Source organism: Ranitomeya imitator, chromosome 2, assembly GCF_032444005.1.
Source record: "Ranitomeya imitator isolate aRanImi1 chromosome 2, aRanImi1.pri, whole genome shotgun sequence".
Lineage (NCBI taxonomy): Eukaryota > Metazoa > Chordata > Amphibia > Anura > Dendrobatidae > Ranitomeya > Ranitomeya imitator.
In genome coordinates this window covers 164,007,370-164,025,347 of record NC_091283.1, presented here as the reverse complement: position 1 = coordinate 164,025,347, position 17,978 = coordinate 164,007,370, and the positions used below count along the sequence as shown (strand labels likewise).

At 46.9% G+C, this 17,978-nt stretch overlaps 2 protein-coding genes across 2 annotated transcripts; one reads left to right on the top strand and one right to left on the bottom strand.

Moving 5' to 3' along the window:
- Positions 1 to 1,489: 1,489 nt before the first annotated feature.
- Positions 1,490 to 12,407, bottom strand: NDOR1 (NADPH dependent diflavin oxidoreductase 1). The gene is made up of 15 exons (XM_069747762.1): positions 12,340 to 12,407; positions 9,848 to 9,991; positions 9,136 to 9,213; positions 8,651 to 8,748; positions 7,798 to 7,896; positions 7,571 to 7,672; positions 5,826 to 6,026; positions 4,797 to 4,918; positions 4,335 to 4,555; positions 4,022 to 4,129; positions 3,825 to 3,939; positions 3,606 to 3,749; positions 3,401 to 3,519; positions 2,249 to 2,343; positions 1,490 to 2,132 (listed from the first exon to the last, which is right to left on the bottom strand). Exons 1-15 carry the CDS (start codon positions 12,355 to 12,357, stop codon positions 1,988 to 1,990), a joined length of 1,809 nt encoding a protein of 602 aa, XP_069603863.1. The 5' UTR covers positions 12,358 to 12,407; the 3' UTR covers positions 1,490 to 1,987.
- A 10-nt stretch (positions 12,408 to 12,417) lies between these two features.
- Positions 12,418 to 17,045, top strand: TMEM203 (transmembrane protein 203). Its single transcript, XM_069747765.1, has 2 exons — positions 12,418 to 12,488; positions 16,499 to 17,045. Exon 2 carries the CDS (start codon positions 16,568 to 16,570, stop codon positions 16,973 to 16,975), a length of 408 nt encoding a protein of 135 aa, XP_069603866.1. The 5' UTR covers positions 12,418 to 12,488; positions 16,499 to 16,567; the 3' UTR covers positions 16,976 to 17,045.
- Positions 17,046 to 17,978: the final 933 nt, after the last annotated feature.

Below are 17,978 nucleotides of genomic sequence, written 5' to 3'. Positions count from 1 at the left end.
TAAGTTACAGGTGCTGTTAATTACACAAATTAGGGAAGCATCACATGATTTTTCGAACGGTGCCAATACTTTTGTCCACCCCCTTTTTTATGTTTGGTGTGGAATTATATCCAATTTGGCATTAGGACAATTCCTTTTGTGTTTTTTTTCGTTTAAGACAAATTAAATGAGATAATAATACCAAAGAATTTGAGATTGCAATCATTTTCAGGAAGAAACTGAGTATTATCTGACAGAATTGCAGGGGTGTTAATACTTTTGGCCATGACTGTATGAGGGGCTGCTGCTGGGCTGTATATATTAGAACCTGCTGTTGGGCTGTATATATTAGAAGCTGCTGTTGGGCTGTTTACATATATGAGGGGCTGCTGCTGGGCTGTATATATCAGAGGCTGTTGCTGTGCTGGCTGTATATAGAATAGAGGCTGAGGGGCTGTAAAAAGTGTATACACAGCAATATACTGTAAACAGGTCCACACTATATACATACAGTATACACAGACACACTGTAATTCAGGATATAGTATGGACTTGTATATACAGTATGGCACTATGTAGGACAGGAGCTGCAAGAAAGATACACAGACACACACACAGACAGAGATCATACTCGCCCACCTCGACACTGTGAAGATTGACCCACTTCACCTCTGGATCTTCAGTGACTGAAGATCCAAAGAGAAGTCCTGCCGCGCTCCGCGGTGGAGAATCCTCTTCTTGCGCCGACATCGTGGCTCCACCTCCTTCCTCAAAGGTACCTGAACAAACTCTCATCTGATCTAACCCGAGGGAGCGATCATATAGCTGAGTAGGTAGTGCCTAGAAGCTGATCGGAGAAGGCTGCCGCCACATGCCATAAGCTAAGCATTAGGTACAGGGAGGGTACTAAGGAAGCCTGGCTAGGCTAGCCAGGTCAGTGGACACAGGTCAGGTGCCATGACTCTGCCACTCTGCGCCAGCCACTGAGATGTAGGACCGTAGCCAGGTCCCTACACTTTCAATAGTTTCTCTTTTGTTAAATATTCCTTATCATTAGAAATGATTCACAGCAAAGAGACGTGTATTTTACATGTTTTGAGATATTTATCCCTATATTGGTGGGAGGCCCCCGCTTGGTGGGTGGCCCGGGCCCCTTGGGCCCACCCCTAAATCCGGGCCTGGAAATTACACAAACACAAACCACGAGGATGAAAAGGAGAAAGATTGTAGAACCACAGGGCACAAAATAGTGTGACGACCCCGCAAACAGCACCCAATAGGTCATCTTCCAGGAATCGTAGGAGCATTAGGAGGGCTGTTCTCAAGTTTAAGTTTTCCCCTATCTACGGGATAGGGAATAACTATCAGATCACTGGGGGTCCGACTGCCGTGGCCCGCACCGATCCCGAGAACCAGCCGCGTCGGTAGCACCTTTTACGTCTTGTTGTGGAAGTGAGATATGCTGGATAACCCCATTAACTCTGAAAACAATTTTAGTCTGCACGCAAAGTGACTGTGAAATAATAAAGTAATTTAATATCACATATATACAGGTATAGATGTACTCCGTTCAGTGGTCCATACAGGACTAGCTATAAATGTCTGCTTTCTGAGAAAAACAGCATCATACCTGTCCAATTCTCCTCTACAGACATTAGAAAATCCTCCCTGCCTGCAGCCGCCACTAGGGGGAGCTCTCTGCACACATTTACATCCCTGAGCTCCACCTAGTGGTGACTACAAGCAGCTGAAATTTTACAATTCAAGTATTGTGGCCTGACAGCAACTACCAGAAGCTTGAGTGTCTGATGTTATGCACTTGTACAGCGCAAAAATAACAATGCCCTGCAGTAATGATCATAAACACCTCCATGCTACTCATCCTGTGGGAGAGGACTGCACCCCCGAGTATAGCGCGGAGTGGACCTTTCCTCCAGCAGGATGTCTGCAGCGGGGGTGTTCTGGTCTCTTTAATGGTCCGAGGCTCCTATCTCCGGGTGTCTATAGTCTAAGACCAGGTCTCGCTCTGGAAGCGTCCACATTTCTCCAGCATGACCATGTACTGCTCGGCCTCCAGGGCGGACATCTGACCCTCAGATTGGAAGACGGATTTCAAGGCATCGGTCACTTGGGTTGGCATTGATTTTGCATTTCTATAGACACAGAAATTGGCAGAGATGTCACAGCTAATAGAATTGGAGCTTAAAGGTGTGAGGGGCCCCAACATGCAGGGACCCCCAGTGATGCTCTGTGGAGCGGATGGCATTACCCGGCTATGTAGATGAAGGCTTGTCTATTACTGATTAGCCCCCACAGATACACCCCATTCTCCTGTATCCGATGCTGGACATAGATTTTATCCTCCTGTGAAATAAGAAAGCTTCCATTACTGGGACACAAAAGAGAAGCCAAGTCACCAGGTGCAGCCATCAATAGAGGCCCATCATCGTACATGCAGTCATCAGCGATAACCAATCGAACGGGAAGATGCAGCTGTCATCAGGTAACATCATCCTTGTCATGTAGAGAGTGAAGGACCGGCGGGTGACAGCCGCTTCCTCTAACGTGACAACACACGGTGGCTGCCCCGACCGTGGAGTACACTGTGGCTGCCTCTTAAGGTGGGGCACACTGTGGCTGCCTCTTACGGCGGGGCACACTGTGGCTGCCCCTTAATGTCGGGCACACTGTGGCTGCCCCTTACGGCGGGGCACACTGTGGCTGCCCCTTAATGTCGGGCACACTGTGGCTGCCTCTTACGGTGGGGCACACTGTGTCTGCCTCTTACAGTGGGGCACACTGTGGCTGCCCCTTAATGTCGGGCACACTGTGTCTGCCTCTTACGGTGGGGCACAATGTGTCTGCCACTTACAGTGGGGCACACTGTGGCTACCTCTTACGGTGGGGCACACTGTGGTTGCCTCTTACGGTGGGGCACACTGTGGCTGCCTCTTACGGTGGGGCACAATGTGTCTGCCACTTACGGTGGGGCACACTGTGGCTGCCTCTTACGGTGGGGCACACTGTGGCTGCCTTTTACGGTGGGGCACACTGTGGCTGCCTCTTACGGTGGGGCACACTGTGGCTGCCTCTTACGGTGGGGCACACTGTGGCTGCCTCTTACGGTGGGGCACACTGTGGCTGCCTCTTACGGTGGGGCACACTGTGGCTGCCTCTTACGGTGGGGCACACTGTGGCTGCCTCTTACAGTGGGGCACACTGTGGCTGCCTCTAATCGTGGGGCATACTGTGGTTGCCCCTAATCGTGGGGCATACTGTGGCTGTCCCTTATCATGGAGCACACTGTGGCTGCCCCTAATCATGGGGCACACACTAGTTGCAACTCATTTGGCTATCTGACAACTGTATGTTTACCTAAGACGAAAATCACACTCATTAAATATCCAATAATCACACAAACCTGATCCCTGCTGAACGCTGTGAATAACTTGAGGAGCCCCCGCATCTCCAGATCCATCCACTCTTCCTCATAATAGAAATCTTTGTTTTTTCCTCTGCAGCCAAAAAACAGAATATTCCCTAATGATAAGACAGGGTGTAATATTAGTTTTCTCCAGCAGGAGGTGCAATTGTGGGAGTCAGCAGCTGCAGGCAGTGTTACGTACCAGATTTACCAAGTGCTGCTCTCTCCTGTACGACTGAATGGAAAGGAGCCACTCCGGTCCCTGGTCCCACCATAACCAGTGGGGTGTCTGGGTCACTGGGGAACTTTAGATTCCCCTTTTTCACCCATAATGGAACCTGTTTTCCTGTAGGAGAGAAAAATGAAGAACTGAAGATATCAGAGATAAAGTTTCGCATTTAGGAGGCCAACAAATACTTACCGTCCTCCGGACTGATGGACGCCAGCCACGAGGAGCACAGACCTCGCCGGACCTCGTGCAGCCTTGTTTTGTACTGCACCACGGCCATCAGGATCTGCAGCTTCTTGGGGTTCGCCTTATTGACAGAGGGGTGCAGTGAGAATCGGCATCCATATGACAAGCCAGGCTCATCTCCCAGCATGCCCTGGGGTTGGTACCTGCATGGCAGAGGCAACGGAGAATGCTCGGGGTCGGATACGAGGAATCAGATCCAGAAGATAATCTGCGGGGATGCTGGAAGTCGTGTGAGGGAAATCAATGAGGACCTGCAAGGAACAAATAATATCCTGATATTAAACCTCCCAGAGGCACAAGGCACCCGATGACCCTGCAGAAACAACAAAGCCTTGAGGGGAAACATCCTGCAGCCACCACTAGGGGGAGTAACCTGCACATGAAGTCATCACCCCTTAATAGTGGCCGCCATTCTTTACACTGTGGTGCAGGAAAAGGTTAAGTAGGACACCTCACCTCCAGGGTGGTCCGCCGAGGCCGGTTGCAGTATGTATACAGTTCTTCCTGACCGGCGGCTGAGCTAAACTCCTGCAGCTTCTCTCTTTCCTGCTCATCTGGAGAGAAGTAGGAGAGAAGCTGGAAGAAGGAGCGGCGTGGAACAGAGCGGATATCCAGGTACCTCTCCACCAGGTGCCGCACGGAGCAAGGCTGAGGAAGGTGTGGAGGGGCCGGGGTGTCTGTGGTGGGAGAGGAAGAACAGCCGGCGATTACATGTGATGGCGGATACCAAGCAGGATGTCAGCCGGCTTCCCAAACCTACGAGATATCCCCCACCACACGCTGCGGCATAAACGGCGATGGCTCCTAGGGTTGACAGGAGCGGTGATCGCAGCCATTGTTGGTCCATAGATGTTCTAGATTACAGGATGCCCAAAGAAAGGAATTCCTCCTTAAAGAAGCATAAAAATATCTATTCACCTGGATCATGGGGCCGCAGGAGGAACGTGCTGTCCGGGTCCAGACGGAGAAGTGAACAGAACTCCTGAACGTCCTCAGGGGAATTCTGAGGCTGAATCATCACAACATCACCAGGAGCAAAGCTGTGAGGAAAGGACACGAGGTATAATGATAAGCTAGAAGGAAAAGTCTGTGCCCCCTCCACATTCCCCCATCCTACATCTAGAGACATTAATATGGAGTAGTCTCCTCTGCAGATATAACGGCTCCCGCTCTTCTGGGAAGGATGTCTACCACACCTTGGAGACGTCTGTGGGAATGTCTGCTCTTCATCCAGGAGAGCATTTGTGAGGTCAGACCCTGATGTTTGGGGAGGCCGGGCCACAATCTGCATTCTTGGATGGCCTGAGGTCCGGTCTCTCTGCGGCCGCTCATGTCCCCCCATGTCTGTATGGAGCTTCTGTCAGTCATGGTGAACAGGTCAGTGTCTTCCCCAAACTGTTCCCACAAAGCTGAAGCTACAACCGTCCACAATGTCTTGTGCTGAAGATTAAGATGTCCATTTATTGCAACTAAGGGGCCGAGGCCGACCCCTATAACAAGCCCACAGAAACTGTACAGTAGGCGCAATGCAGTCAGGGGCTAACGTTCTCCTGACATTCTCCAAACCCAGACTCGTCCATAGAGATGTGCGATCCGTCACTGCACCTGAGATTTACCACTGGCCGTTATGTCACGTTAGCATGGTGGAGGCCGACGGTTATACACAGGGAGCAAGGTGCTGGAGGTTATACACCGAGGGGCAACAGGACTGGATGTTATACACCAGGAAGGGGGGACGAGGGGCCACATGTTATTCATCAGGGCAATGGGACTGAATGAAAAACCTGAATTCAACGATTAAGACGTGTGGCCCAATACTTTTCTCCATATACTGTATCTAGCCTGATAGATATGAGATAAATAGATATAAGACAGACTGATGCCCCCCACTGTTAGGACACACTATCTTCCATGTTTCTTGTCTTTTCACTACAACACTGAACTCACTGAATGCCGGATTGAGCGACGTCAAACTCAATAAGCCGCACATCTTGGAAATGCTCCTGCGCGGTCACACGTTGGTTGGTAACAAGAAGAGCGTGGTACGGCTGCATCTCTGTCGGGGGGTCCGCGCTGCCTTCTCTCTGTGCAGCATCCAATGTAGTTGCCTCTTTATCCAGGAAGCAGAGGGAAAACTTTGGGGGCAACCTGGAAATATAATCATCATTTCCTAATTTTCAGATGAGGAGAAAAATCATGAAATGTGTTTTCCATTTAAAGGAAACTTGCCAGTCAGCAGCATGAATGAGATTAGTGAAGATCTGAGCTTCCTGTTGCTGCCACTAGAGGGCAGTCTGTAAACAAATACTATCCAGAATAATAGGAGCCATTCAGAGCTATGTAAAGATTGCCACCTAGTGTTGGCATGAGGAACAGCACTCTGCACTAAATAAATGAAGCAATGGAGCAGTATCGCTGCATAAGACCACGGTCACACTATCAGTATTTGGTCAGTATTTTACATCCGTATTTGTAAGGCAAAACCAGGAGTGGGTGATAAATACAGAAGTGGAGCATATGTTTCTATTATACTTTTCCTCTGACTGTTCCACTCCTGGTTGTGGCTTACAAATACGGATGTAAAATACCGACCAAATACTGAGAGTGTGAATGTGGCCTTAAAGAAATGCTTAGACCCTGCTCTCGACAGCAGGACACAGTCAATTTTAGTTTTTGTGTTTGATTTTTTCCTCTGCTTTTACCAAGACCTATAACTTGTTTTTATTTTTCCATTTACAATATACATAGACATACGAGTGATTGTATTTTTGAAAGAAGAGTTGTAGTTTTCAATAACACCATTCACTGTACCGAAAAATAAGAAAAATGACCTGGAAACATGATTCCCTGCGTCAGTACGATTACGGGGATACCAAACATGTACAGACTTTGTTTTACTTTTTTAGTAGCTTAAAAAAATGTAGAATTTGTGGGAAAAACCTTAGTTTTGTGTCTCCACTTTCTGAGATCTGTAACTTTTTACTCTTCCTTCTTGTTGTGTGGCGAACTCTGGTTTTTTATTGTACCATTTTGCCACTATGATGATTTCATTTCTTTCTTATTGCATCTTTTGTAAGAGGTGAAGCAACCGGAGAATGGAGATTTGGGTGTTTAGATTTTCTTAACGCGTTCACTGTACGGGTTAGACAATCTTTATATTTCATAGATCTGAATTTTACAGACGTGGCAATACCGAACATGTTTACTTTTCTTATTGAGTTTCTCTATATTTTTATGTTTCAGGGCTCTTTTCTACTTATAAAACATTGTATAACTTTCTTTTTTTTCTTTGCACCTTACCTTTACAGTCCGCAATCATTTGATTACTTTCTCTCCAGAATATTCCAGCATCACAGTATATAGTGAAAATGACCCGTCTCCTATAAAGACCTGCCTGCGGCCAGGTTTCACAGGACCAACATGCCAGCGACAGAAGCCTTCAGCAAACCGCTTGCTGCCATTGCCAGCCTTCGGCACCTTGTGATAACTTTACATGGAGGCCAAGGAGCACCCAGGCACAATCACATGGCTTAAATCCTGCTGTGAGTGATGTTTAAGGGGTCCGCAGCTTCCAAGCCTGCCCTGTAGATCCTCACATCACTACATGACATACATATCCGTTACGGAGCGGGAAGGGGTTAATACAGGAAGAAATGGCAATGAAGAACTAGTAGTATGTAGACGGTGCTTACATGATGAGATCACTGATGACACTGACACCGGGAGGGAGAGGATACAAGGACAGGACCTTCTCCCACAGGTCGTTCAACCAGGGGTCCACCGCGGCATCGGGGCTGCAAAAGAAAGAATTCTATCCAGCATCACAATGAGTAGAGGGTGGTGCAATAACGGCCTGTGGCCCCGGTGTCCCTGGTGATCAGTGGGGGGCCCAACCTATACCATACAGACCAGTCATTACCCCAGATCATGCTGGTCGTCCCCCAGGGCCGGCGACTGGAGAGGATTTGCTCCGAGCTGCAGCAGGCGCTTGTGTAGCTTTTTGGCAATGAAGTTAAACCTGATGTAAGAGAAAAAACAGAATTCTGGGTAACAATATCCAATGAGAAGTCACAGCATACAATCACATAATTAACAGGGACCACCACTAATGACCCTCAGCACAGGCTGATCCGTTACAGTCCACCACCACCCATCTCACAGTGAACCTTTTCTCAGAAAAACAGAATTCTGAATGCAGCTCTGGATGTGACTGGAGGGTGATACATCAGCAGAGCGGAAATAAAGCAAAGTTTTCACATAGTATCTAAAAATGTAAATTATTAGAACCTTCTGTGCCCTGCACCAATGACGTCATGTCCATCAATCATGGGACCGCTGCAGCCAGTCACTGTCCGCAGCAGATATGTGCACTATGTGATGCCATCATGGCAGGAGCGGCGGAGGACAGAAGAGTGATGTAAAGCTTCTCTTATTTCCACACATTTCCTATTCTTTGTTATATTTTTTATAAACCCCTTTAAAACCCTTGGAGACTTGACCATTTTTTCCCTCCCTGGGCTGTACCCTGTGCTCATTTTTTTCCTCCCTTAAATGTCCCTGTCGTGATTGACAGGAGCATCTACACGGTAAAAAATGTTGCGATCGGCGTTAGCTCTGATCACAGCCGTTACTTGCAGGTGCCAGCTGTATTACACAGCCAGCACCCAGATTGTACAGATTGGGTTCAGCTACTGGGCTGGGTCACCGAAGGGTTAACCCAATCCACGCCACTCAAAGTGGCTGCACCGTGTCGCTGCCACTGATCATCTTACTTTGAATAAGAGGAATCTCCCAAACCTAGAACGGTGTAATCCATCTGACACAAGGAATTATGGGGCAGGTTCCTGCGGAAGATGAATCTCCAAAAGTTCTGAGAAGAAATTAAGCAAAAGTTCAGCTTCATTAGTTCTGCAACTTTCTAATGTGTTTGTGTTTCACTTGCTCACCATTGTTAAGATCTCTGCTTGTGATCAGTGAATGGAAATGGTCATATAAACCGAAATCCCTATCCGGAAAACAAAAATTTGCTGTGACGAGGTGTTTAGGAGGATCGTCCAGACTAAACACAATGGTAACAAACCTTCAGCTGTGAAGATAAATAAACTCCAGCAAAACTGTTCCCTTTCACTGACAGCAAGCAGAGTTTTTAAAACGGAGAGGGACTGAAGTATCTAAAAAGAAAAAAAAAGTGCTACATTCTCATACTGGCATTTCCCACTCTCATCACTAGGAGGCGATGTTTCACCATCAGATTTACCTTCATGTTATCTGGGGGGTCTCCTTGTCCCGTAGTAGCACAGACAAATATCACCAGCTGCTCATGGACGAGATTCACCTACAGAGAGAAAAAGGACTAAAGGGCTCCACCGAATAATCACCTTTACTGTCCTCGGCCGTTTCCCATCTCTGTTTCATAAGGAAACAATGAAAACTAATATCTTAGGCTACTTTCACACTAGCGTCGGTACGGGCCTGTCGCAGTGCGTCGGGCCGACGCATGCTGTGAAGTAAAAGCACAAAGGGGGCAGCGGATGCAGTTTTTCAATGCATCCGCTGCCCCATTGTAAGGTCCGGGGAGGAGGGGGCGGAGTTTCGGCCCGTGCATGCGCGGTCGGAAATGGCGGACACGACGCACAAAAAAGTTACATGTAGCGTTTTTTGTGCCAATGGTCCGCCAAAACACGACGCATCTGTCGCATGACGGATGCGACGTGTGGCAATCCGTCGCTAATGAAAGTCTATGGAGAAAAAACGCATCCTGCAGGCAACTTTGCAAGATGCGTTTTTTCTCCAAAACGACGCATTGTGACGGAGGCCAAACGACCCTAGTGTGAAAGTAGCCTAACAGGAGTCTGGGGCAGTAAATCACCACCTGTCTCAGCACAGGCCCAAGATGCTTCTTTATCCCCCATGCTTTACACTGCAGCTCGGATCACATTAAATGACCCCAAAAACAGGATGAGACTTACAATATTGTAGCTGTCTATGGAGTCCACCCGGCAGGTGAAGTGTCTGTGCCGAGCCTCTCTCCCGACTCTCTCCGCCATGTCCTCCGCTGTCCCCATCTGACTCCCATAGAGAATCAGCAAATTCCTGTCAGCCGTCTGGGAAATCTAGAAAAATACAAAAATGGAATAAAAATGTAATCAACACTGAATTTTATGTCTTTAGACAGCCCCAAACTTCTATACCCACTGATCCTATAACACCCCTCTACTTATACCCACTGATCTATCACACCCCTTCTCCTTTTACCCACTGATCCTATCACACCCCTTCTCCTTATACCCACTGATCCTATAACACCCCTCTTATACCCACTGATCCTATCACACCCCTTCTCCTTATACCCACTGATCCTATAACACCTCTACTTATACCCACTGATCCTATAACACCTCTCTACTTATACCCACTGATCCTATCACACCCCTCTACTTATACCCACTGATCCTATAACACCCCTCTACTTATACCCACTGATCCTATAACACCCCTCTACTTATACCCACTGATCCTATAACACCCCTCTTATACCCACTGATCCTATCACACCCCTTCTCCTTATACCCACTGATCCTATAACACCTCTACTTATACCCACTGATCCTATAACACCTCTCTACTTATACCCACTGATCCTATCACACCCCTCTACTTATACCCACTGATCCTATAACACCCCTCTACTTATACCCACTGATCCTATAACACCCCTCTTATACCCACTGATCCTATCACACCCCTTCTCCTTATACCCACTGATCCTATAACACCCCTCTTATACCCACTGATCCTATCACACCCCTTCTCCTTATACCCACTGATCCTATAACACCCCTCTCCTTATTCCCACTGATCCTATCACACCCCTCTACTTATACCCACTGATCCTATAACACCCTCTACTTAAAAATAACAAAAAAACTGACAGGCACATCCAGACTAGTGTGAATAGGTGCATACCAGGAGCAGCTACCTCCATATACAAGAAAGGTTGCACTCTATGTTGCTGAAGGGGAACCTGTCACCACTTTTCTGTCCTACCAGCTAAAAATATAATTTTCGTCAGTGTCAGCTATGCATTCCCTAAATACTTATGTAACCCCCTGACTCCCTACATATCACACATAAAACCTGTTGTTTTTCCCGCGATGTATGCTAATAGGGTCCATCCGATGGGCGTGACTTCGGTTCCCTCACTCCACCCCTCTACTCGGCTGCTGCACGCAGACCTTGACGTGGATGACGCAGATCACTGGGAGATATCGCGCCCGCGAAGTCAAATGGTTTCTCGCTCGAGCGCACTTCCGCTTTTCGGCTTTGCCCGCAGTTGTGTAAAGCATACTGCGCAAGCGCTGCGGAATATGTTGGCGCTATATAAATAATAATTATTATTATTATTATCCACGTCAAGGTCTGCGTGCAGCAGTCGAGTAGAGGGGTGGAGTGAGGGAACCGAAGCCACGCCCATCGGACCGGACGGACCCTATTAGAATACATCGCGGGAGAAACATAAAAGGTTTTATGGGTGATATGTAGGGAGTCAGGGGGTTACATTAGTATTTAGGGAATGCATAGCGGACACTGAATAAAATATGTTTAGCTGGAAGGACAGAAAAGTGGTGACAGGTTCCCTTAAAGTATGTCAATATGAAATATTAATAGCAATACGGCTTTTGAATACTAGAAAAAAATGAATGAGACACTTTGCAATTAGGCCAAATCATGTCTGGCCATCAACCAACGTCAAGGTGGTCTCAAAAGACTGATGGGTCCCTATTTATATGATGGGCAGGCACGATTTGGCCAAATTTTGAGCAAAGAATCTCATTCATTTTTTCCTAATATTCAAAAGCCGTATTGCTATTCATATTTCACACTGAAATGCGTTAGCACAATAGAGTGCAGCCATTTTTTTTGTATACCTCTGTACTTATACCCACTGACCCGGGTACTGCCCCCACAGATGGCCTCACAGCTCTGGCCCCTAATACACTCATGGTCACATTACAGCCCCCCAATACACTGGGGGTCACATTACAGCCCCCCCCCCCCCCCCCCCCAATACACTGGGGGTCACATTACAGCCCCCCAATACACTGGGAGTCACATTACAGCCCCCCTAATACACTGGGGGTCACATTACAGCCCCCCTAATACAATGATGGTCACATTACAGCCCCCCTAATACACTGATGGTCACATTACAGCCCCCTAATACACTGGGGTTCAGGAGAAACAATTATGTGGATGTTTGAAAGTCATAATATGTTGAATACAAGTCTGGGGGAGTTATCGGGTACAGCGGATTCCAGGGGTGTTGTGTACTTGCAGCATGACCAGGAGTCAGAGGGTATCATGGTAATGGGACAGAGGGTATAAGTATAGTGCTGAGCCCCCCGGGAGCCCCTCTCTACAGCCCCCTAACGCTCCTCACGAAGCCCCTCACAGCCTTCACCTGCGCGATCCCCTCCATTCTTAGAGCTAAACGCCAGTATCTTCGCCCCGCCCCTCCGGTGACGTCACCTTAGCGCGCCGACTAATGACGTCATGGGACAGTGATGGCGGAAGTGCGAGAGGAGGGAGAGGCGGCTGCACCGGAGCTTGGTGAGAACGGAGACATCCCATAATGTAACATCTTCTGTAATGGTCTGCTACCTGTTAATAATACAGCAGCCACATTGTATCATGTGACCGATTTATAGAAAGCCCGCAGCCTGGTTGTGTGAGATATTACTCACTGCGAAATATAAACCTAAGTACAAGACCCCAGACTGTGACACAGCGTCCGTATAACGCCCCCATACTGTACCCACAATACTGCTACACACTGTCCGTATAACGCCCCCATACTGTACCCACAATACTGCTACACACTGTCCATATAACACCCCCATACTGTACCCACAATACTGCTACACACTGTCCATATAACACCCCCACACTGTACTCACAATACTGCTACAGTGTCCATATAACACCCCCATACTGTACCCACAATACTGCTATACGCTGTCCATATAACACCCCCATACTGTACCCACAATACTGCTACACACTGTCCATATAACACCCCCACACTGTACTCACAATACTGCTACAGTGTCCATATAACACCCCCATACTGTACCCACAATACTGCTATACGCTGTCCATATAACACCCCCATACTGTATTCACAATACTGCTATACGCTGTCCATATAACACCCCCATATTGTACTCACAATACTGCTGTTCGCTGTCCATACAACACCCCCATACTGTACTCAAAATACTGCTATACGCTGTCCATATAACACCCCCATACTGTACCCACAATACTGCTATACGCTGTCCATATAACACCCCCATACTGTATTCACAATACTGCTATACGCTGTCCATATAACACCCCCATATTGTACTCACAATACTGCTGTTCGCTGTCCATACAACACCCCCATACTGTACTCAAAATACTGCTATACGCTGTCCATATAACACCCCCATACTGTACCCACAATACTGCTACACACTGTCCATATAACACCCCCATACTGTACCCACAATACTGCTACACACTGTCCATATAACACCCCCACACTGTACTCACAATACTGCTACAGTGTCCATATAACACCCCCATACTGTACCCACAATACTGCTATACGCTGTCCATATAACACCCCCATACTGTATTCACAATACTGCTATACGCTGTCCATATAACACCCCCATATTGTACTCACAATACTGCTGTTCGCTGTCCATACAACACCCCCATACTGTACTCAAAATACTGCTATACGCTGTCCATATAACACCCCCATACTGTACCCACAATACTGCTATACACTGTCCATATAACACCCCCATACTGTACCCACAATACTGCTACACACTGTCCATATAACACCCCCACACTGTACTCACAATACTGCTACAGTGTCCATATAACACCCCCATACTGTACCCACAATACTGCTATACGCTGTCCATATAACACCCCCATACTGTATTCACAATACTGCTGTTCGCTGTCCATACAACACCCCCATACTGTACTCAAAATACTGCTATACGCTGTCCATATAACACCCCCATACTGTACCCACAATACTGCTATAGGCTGTCCATATAACACCCCCATACTGTACCCACAATACTGCTATACGCTGTCCATATAACACCCCCATACTGTACTCACAATACTGCTATACGCTGTCCATATAACACCCCCATACTGTACTCACAATACTGCTATACGCTGTCCATATAACACCCCCATACTATACCCACAATACTGCTATACGCTGTCCATATAACACCCCCATACTGTATTCACAATACTGCTATACAGTGTCCATATAACACCCCCATACTGTACCCACAATACTGCTATACACTGTCCATATATCGCCCCCATACTGTACTCACATTACTGCTATACACTGTCCATATAACGCCCCCATACTGTATTCACAATACTACTATACGCTGTCCATATAACACCCCCATACTATACTCACAATACTGCTATACACTGTCCATATAACGCCCCCATACTGTACTCACAATACTGCTATACACTGTCCATATAACGCCCCCATAGTTTAGTCACAATACTGCTATGTGCTGCCCATATAACGCCCCCATACTGTACTCACAATACTGCTACACACTGTCCATATAACGCCCCTATACTGTACTCATGTACTTCTCTACAGTGTCCACATAATCCCCATATAGTGTACTTGCATAATACTATAGTGTGCATTTAATACTTCTATTCTTTACTCACATAATACTGCTATACAATGTCCATATAATGCCCCCATACTGTACTCACAATACTGCTATACACTGTCCATATAACGCCCCCATAGTTTAGTTACAATACTGCTATGTGCTGCCCATATAACGCCCCCATACTGTACCCACAATACTGCTACACACTGTCCATATAACGCCCCTATACTGTACCCACAATACTTCTATAAGCTGTCCATATAACACCCCCATACTGTACCCACAATACTTCTATACGCTGTCCATATAACACCCCCATACTGTACCCACAATACTGCTATACACTGTCCATATAACACCCCCATACTGTACCCACAATACTGCTATACTCTGTCCATATAACGCCCCATACTGTATTCACAATACTGCTATACGGTGTCCATATAACACCCCCATACTGTACTCACAATACTGCTATACACTGTCCATATAACACCCCCATACTGTACTCACAATACTGCTATACACTGTCCATATAACACCCCCATACTGTACTCACAATACTGCTATACACTGTCCATATAACACCCCCATACTGTACTCACAATACTGCTATACAGTGTCCATATAACGTCCCCATACTGTACTCATGTAATACTTCTCTACAGTGTCCACATAATCCCCATATAGTGTACTTGCATAATACTATAGTGTGCATTTAATACTTCTATTCTTTACTCACATAATACTGCTATACAATGTCCATTTAATACTTTCAAACTGTACAATTTAGCTTACTAAATACTACTGTTCAGCTCTTATATAATAGTCCCATAGTCACACTTTTTCCCCTTTTTGTAGTGCCGCTATAATACATCCATGCACTGCCTGACACATGCTGTCATAAAGAGCCAAATACTAGCACTATATACTACCAAAATATAAAAACAACTAGGGGCGCTGCACAAAGGGTTATTACTACATTTTTTATTTTTTTTCTTTTCCCCCTGCTGCAAATAAACGGACACAACTACCAAAATGTCCGGTGCAAAAGTGTAAAAAACACAAACAACTATATGTGTGTATATATTTGCGCTGGAGGTCCCAATTGATTTTAAAAAACGAATGGTGACAAGACTGTCTACATAGGATGAAATAGCTTATACCGTGACCAAACAGTTACCTAATTAGCATATTATTTACCTTCAATTCAAATGTATATACACATGCTGCAGTCTCCCAGGTGTGTACGCAGCAGTGGCTCTTGTTAGGATGTGTGAGGAAAGGGTGTTAGACCTGTCCCAGGCGGTGACAGTCACCCCTTACCTCACAGGCGATGCTGCCGGATCTTCAGCGGTGAGACCGCGCTTCCTCAGGCAGGTTCCCGGCGATGATCCAGAATCTTCAGCGGTAAGACCGCGCTCCTACAAGCAAGTTGCCGGCGAGGTGCAGTGAAGCTGCAGGACCTCGCGTGACGTCACATGCACGTGATGATACACGTGATCGGCTGACGGAATGCACCTAGGACCAAAAGGCTTAATCCAACGCGTTTCGGAGTCGGCAGACTCCTTCTTCAGGGATGGTCCGGTGCATAACAGAGGTGCTTTTATATCATACGGTGGTAGGAAGCGCTGGGTCTATTTGTTGAAGGCAAAAAGTTCAATCTCGCTGTTGAGTCCATTTGGGATAAGTGTATTCATTTCGAAAATCCACCTGCTCTCTTCTCTTGACATTTGATGAATAAAATTCCCTGTGTTGGTCAGTGAGTCACATGAACCCCCCCCCCCCCCCCCCCCCACCCACATCGCATTGGTGCTCGGGGACCCCCATAGTCATAGTTTACATTGTACCTGCAGTTACTAATAATCTACATTCCTGTCTCCTCAGTATGTTCTCCAGTGTAATCGCTGCCCACAGCCCATGGTGACCCCAGTGCCCTGAAGCCCACCTAGCACCATGCTGTTCTCACTGCGGGAGCTGGTCCAGTGGTTGGGATTCGCCCAGTTTGAAATCTTCATCCACATTTCTTCGCTTCTGATCTTCACCATCCTCTTGGCCATGAAGGTTGACAAACTATTGGACCTGGGCTGGTGGAACGTCTTCATCCCGTTCTTTGCAGCGGATGGACTGAGCACCTACTTCACGGCCATCGTCACGGTGCGTCTGTTCCAGGACGGGGAGAAGCGTCAGGCCGTGCTGCGTCTCTTCTGGATCCTCACCATCCTCAGCCTAAAGTTTGTGTTTGAGATGCTGCTGTGCCAGAAGCTGGTGGAACAGACCAAGGGGCTGTGGTTCGGACTTATTATGTCTCCAGTCTTCATCCTGCTGCAGCTGCTGATGATCAGAGCCTGCAGAGTGAATTAGGTGGCAGCCACCAAGACCACTGATCACCTGACCTGCATGTTTATTTATTAAAGCTTTATGTAGAAGATGAGTCATATCTATCCAGAATACATGTGTGATAGCCAATATGGCCGCGATTACTGCTCTTAAAGGTGTATGTACACAGTGACTGTACCAGCAGAATAGTGAGTGCAGCTCTGGGGTATAATACAGGATGTAACTCGGGATCAGTAATGTATGTACACAGTGACTGCAGCTCTGGAGTATAATACAGGATGTAACTCAGGATCCGTAATGGAATGTATGTACACAGTGACTGCACCAGCAGAATAGTGAGTGCAGCTCTGGAGTATAATACAGGATGTAACTCAGGATCAGTACATGATCAGTAATGTAATGTATGTACACATGACTCCACCAGCAGAATAGTGAGTGCAGCTCTGGGGTATAATACAGGATGTAACTCGGGATCCGTAATGGAATGTATGTACACAGTGACTGCACCAGCAGAATAGTGAGTGCAGCTCTGGTGTATAATACAGGATGTAACTCAGGATCAGTACAGGATCAGTAATCTAATGTATGGACGGAGTGACTGCACCAGCAGAATAGTGAGTGCAGCTCTGGAGTATAACCCTGGATGTAACTCAGAATCAGTAATGTATGTACACAGTGACTGCAGTTTGTGTACTTTAGTTCTGTAAGTTAGGCTAAATACACACAACTGTGATTCATGGTCAGTGTACGAACTGCAATGCCCAGACCGACCATAGGCATATATGAGGCGGTATGACGTTCAGGTCTGGAGACCGATGGTCGGTTTTTGATGCCAATCTTGGTTGCTGTAAGTTGCAGTAGCTGTGGATATACAGCAGGGGGTGCTCTGACCACTGATTTTACAGGAAACAGAATTGTGGAAATTATTTCTTCCTGAAAGTATCATGTTCCGGAGGTGACACTTGAGCATGATGGGAGTGACCTGTACAAAACATTCATTTACTAAAGGGGTTTTTCCCACCAACCT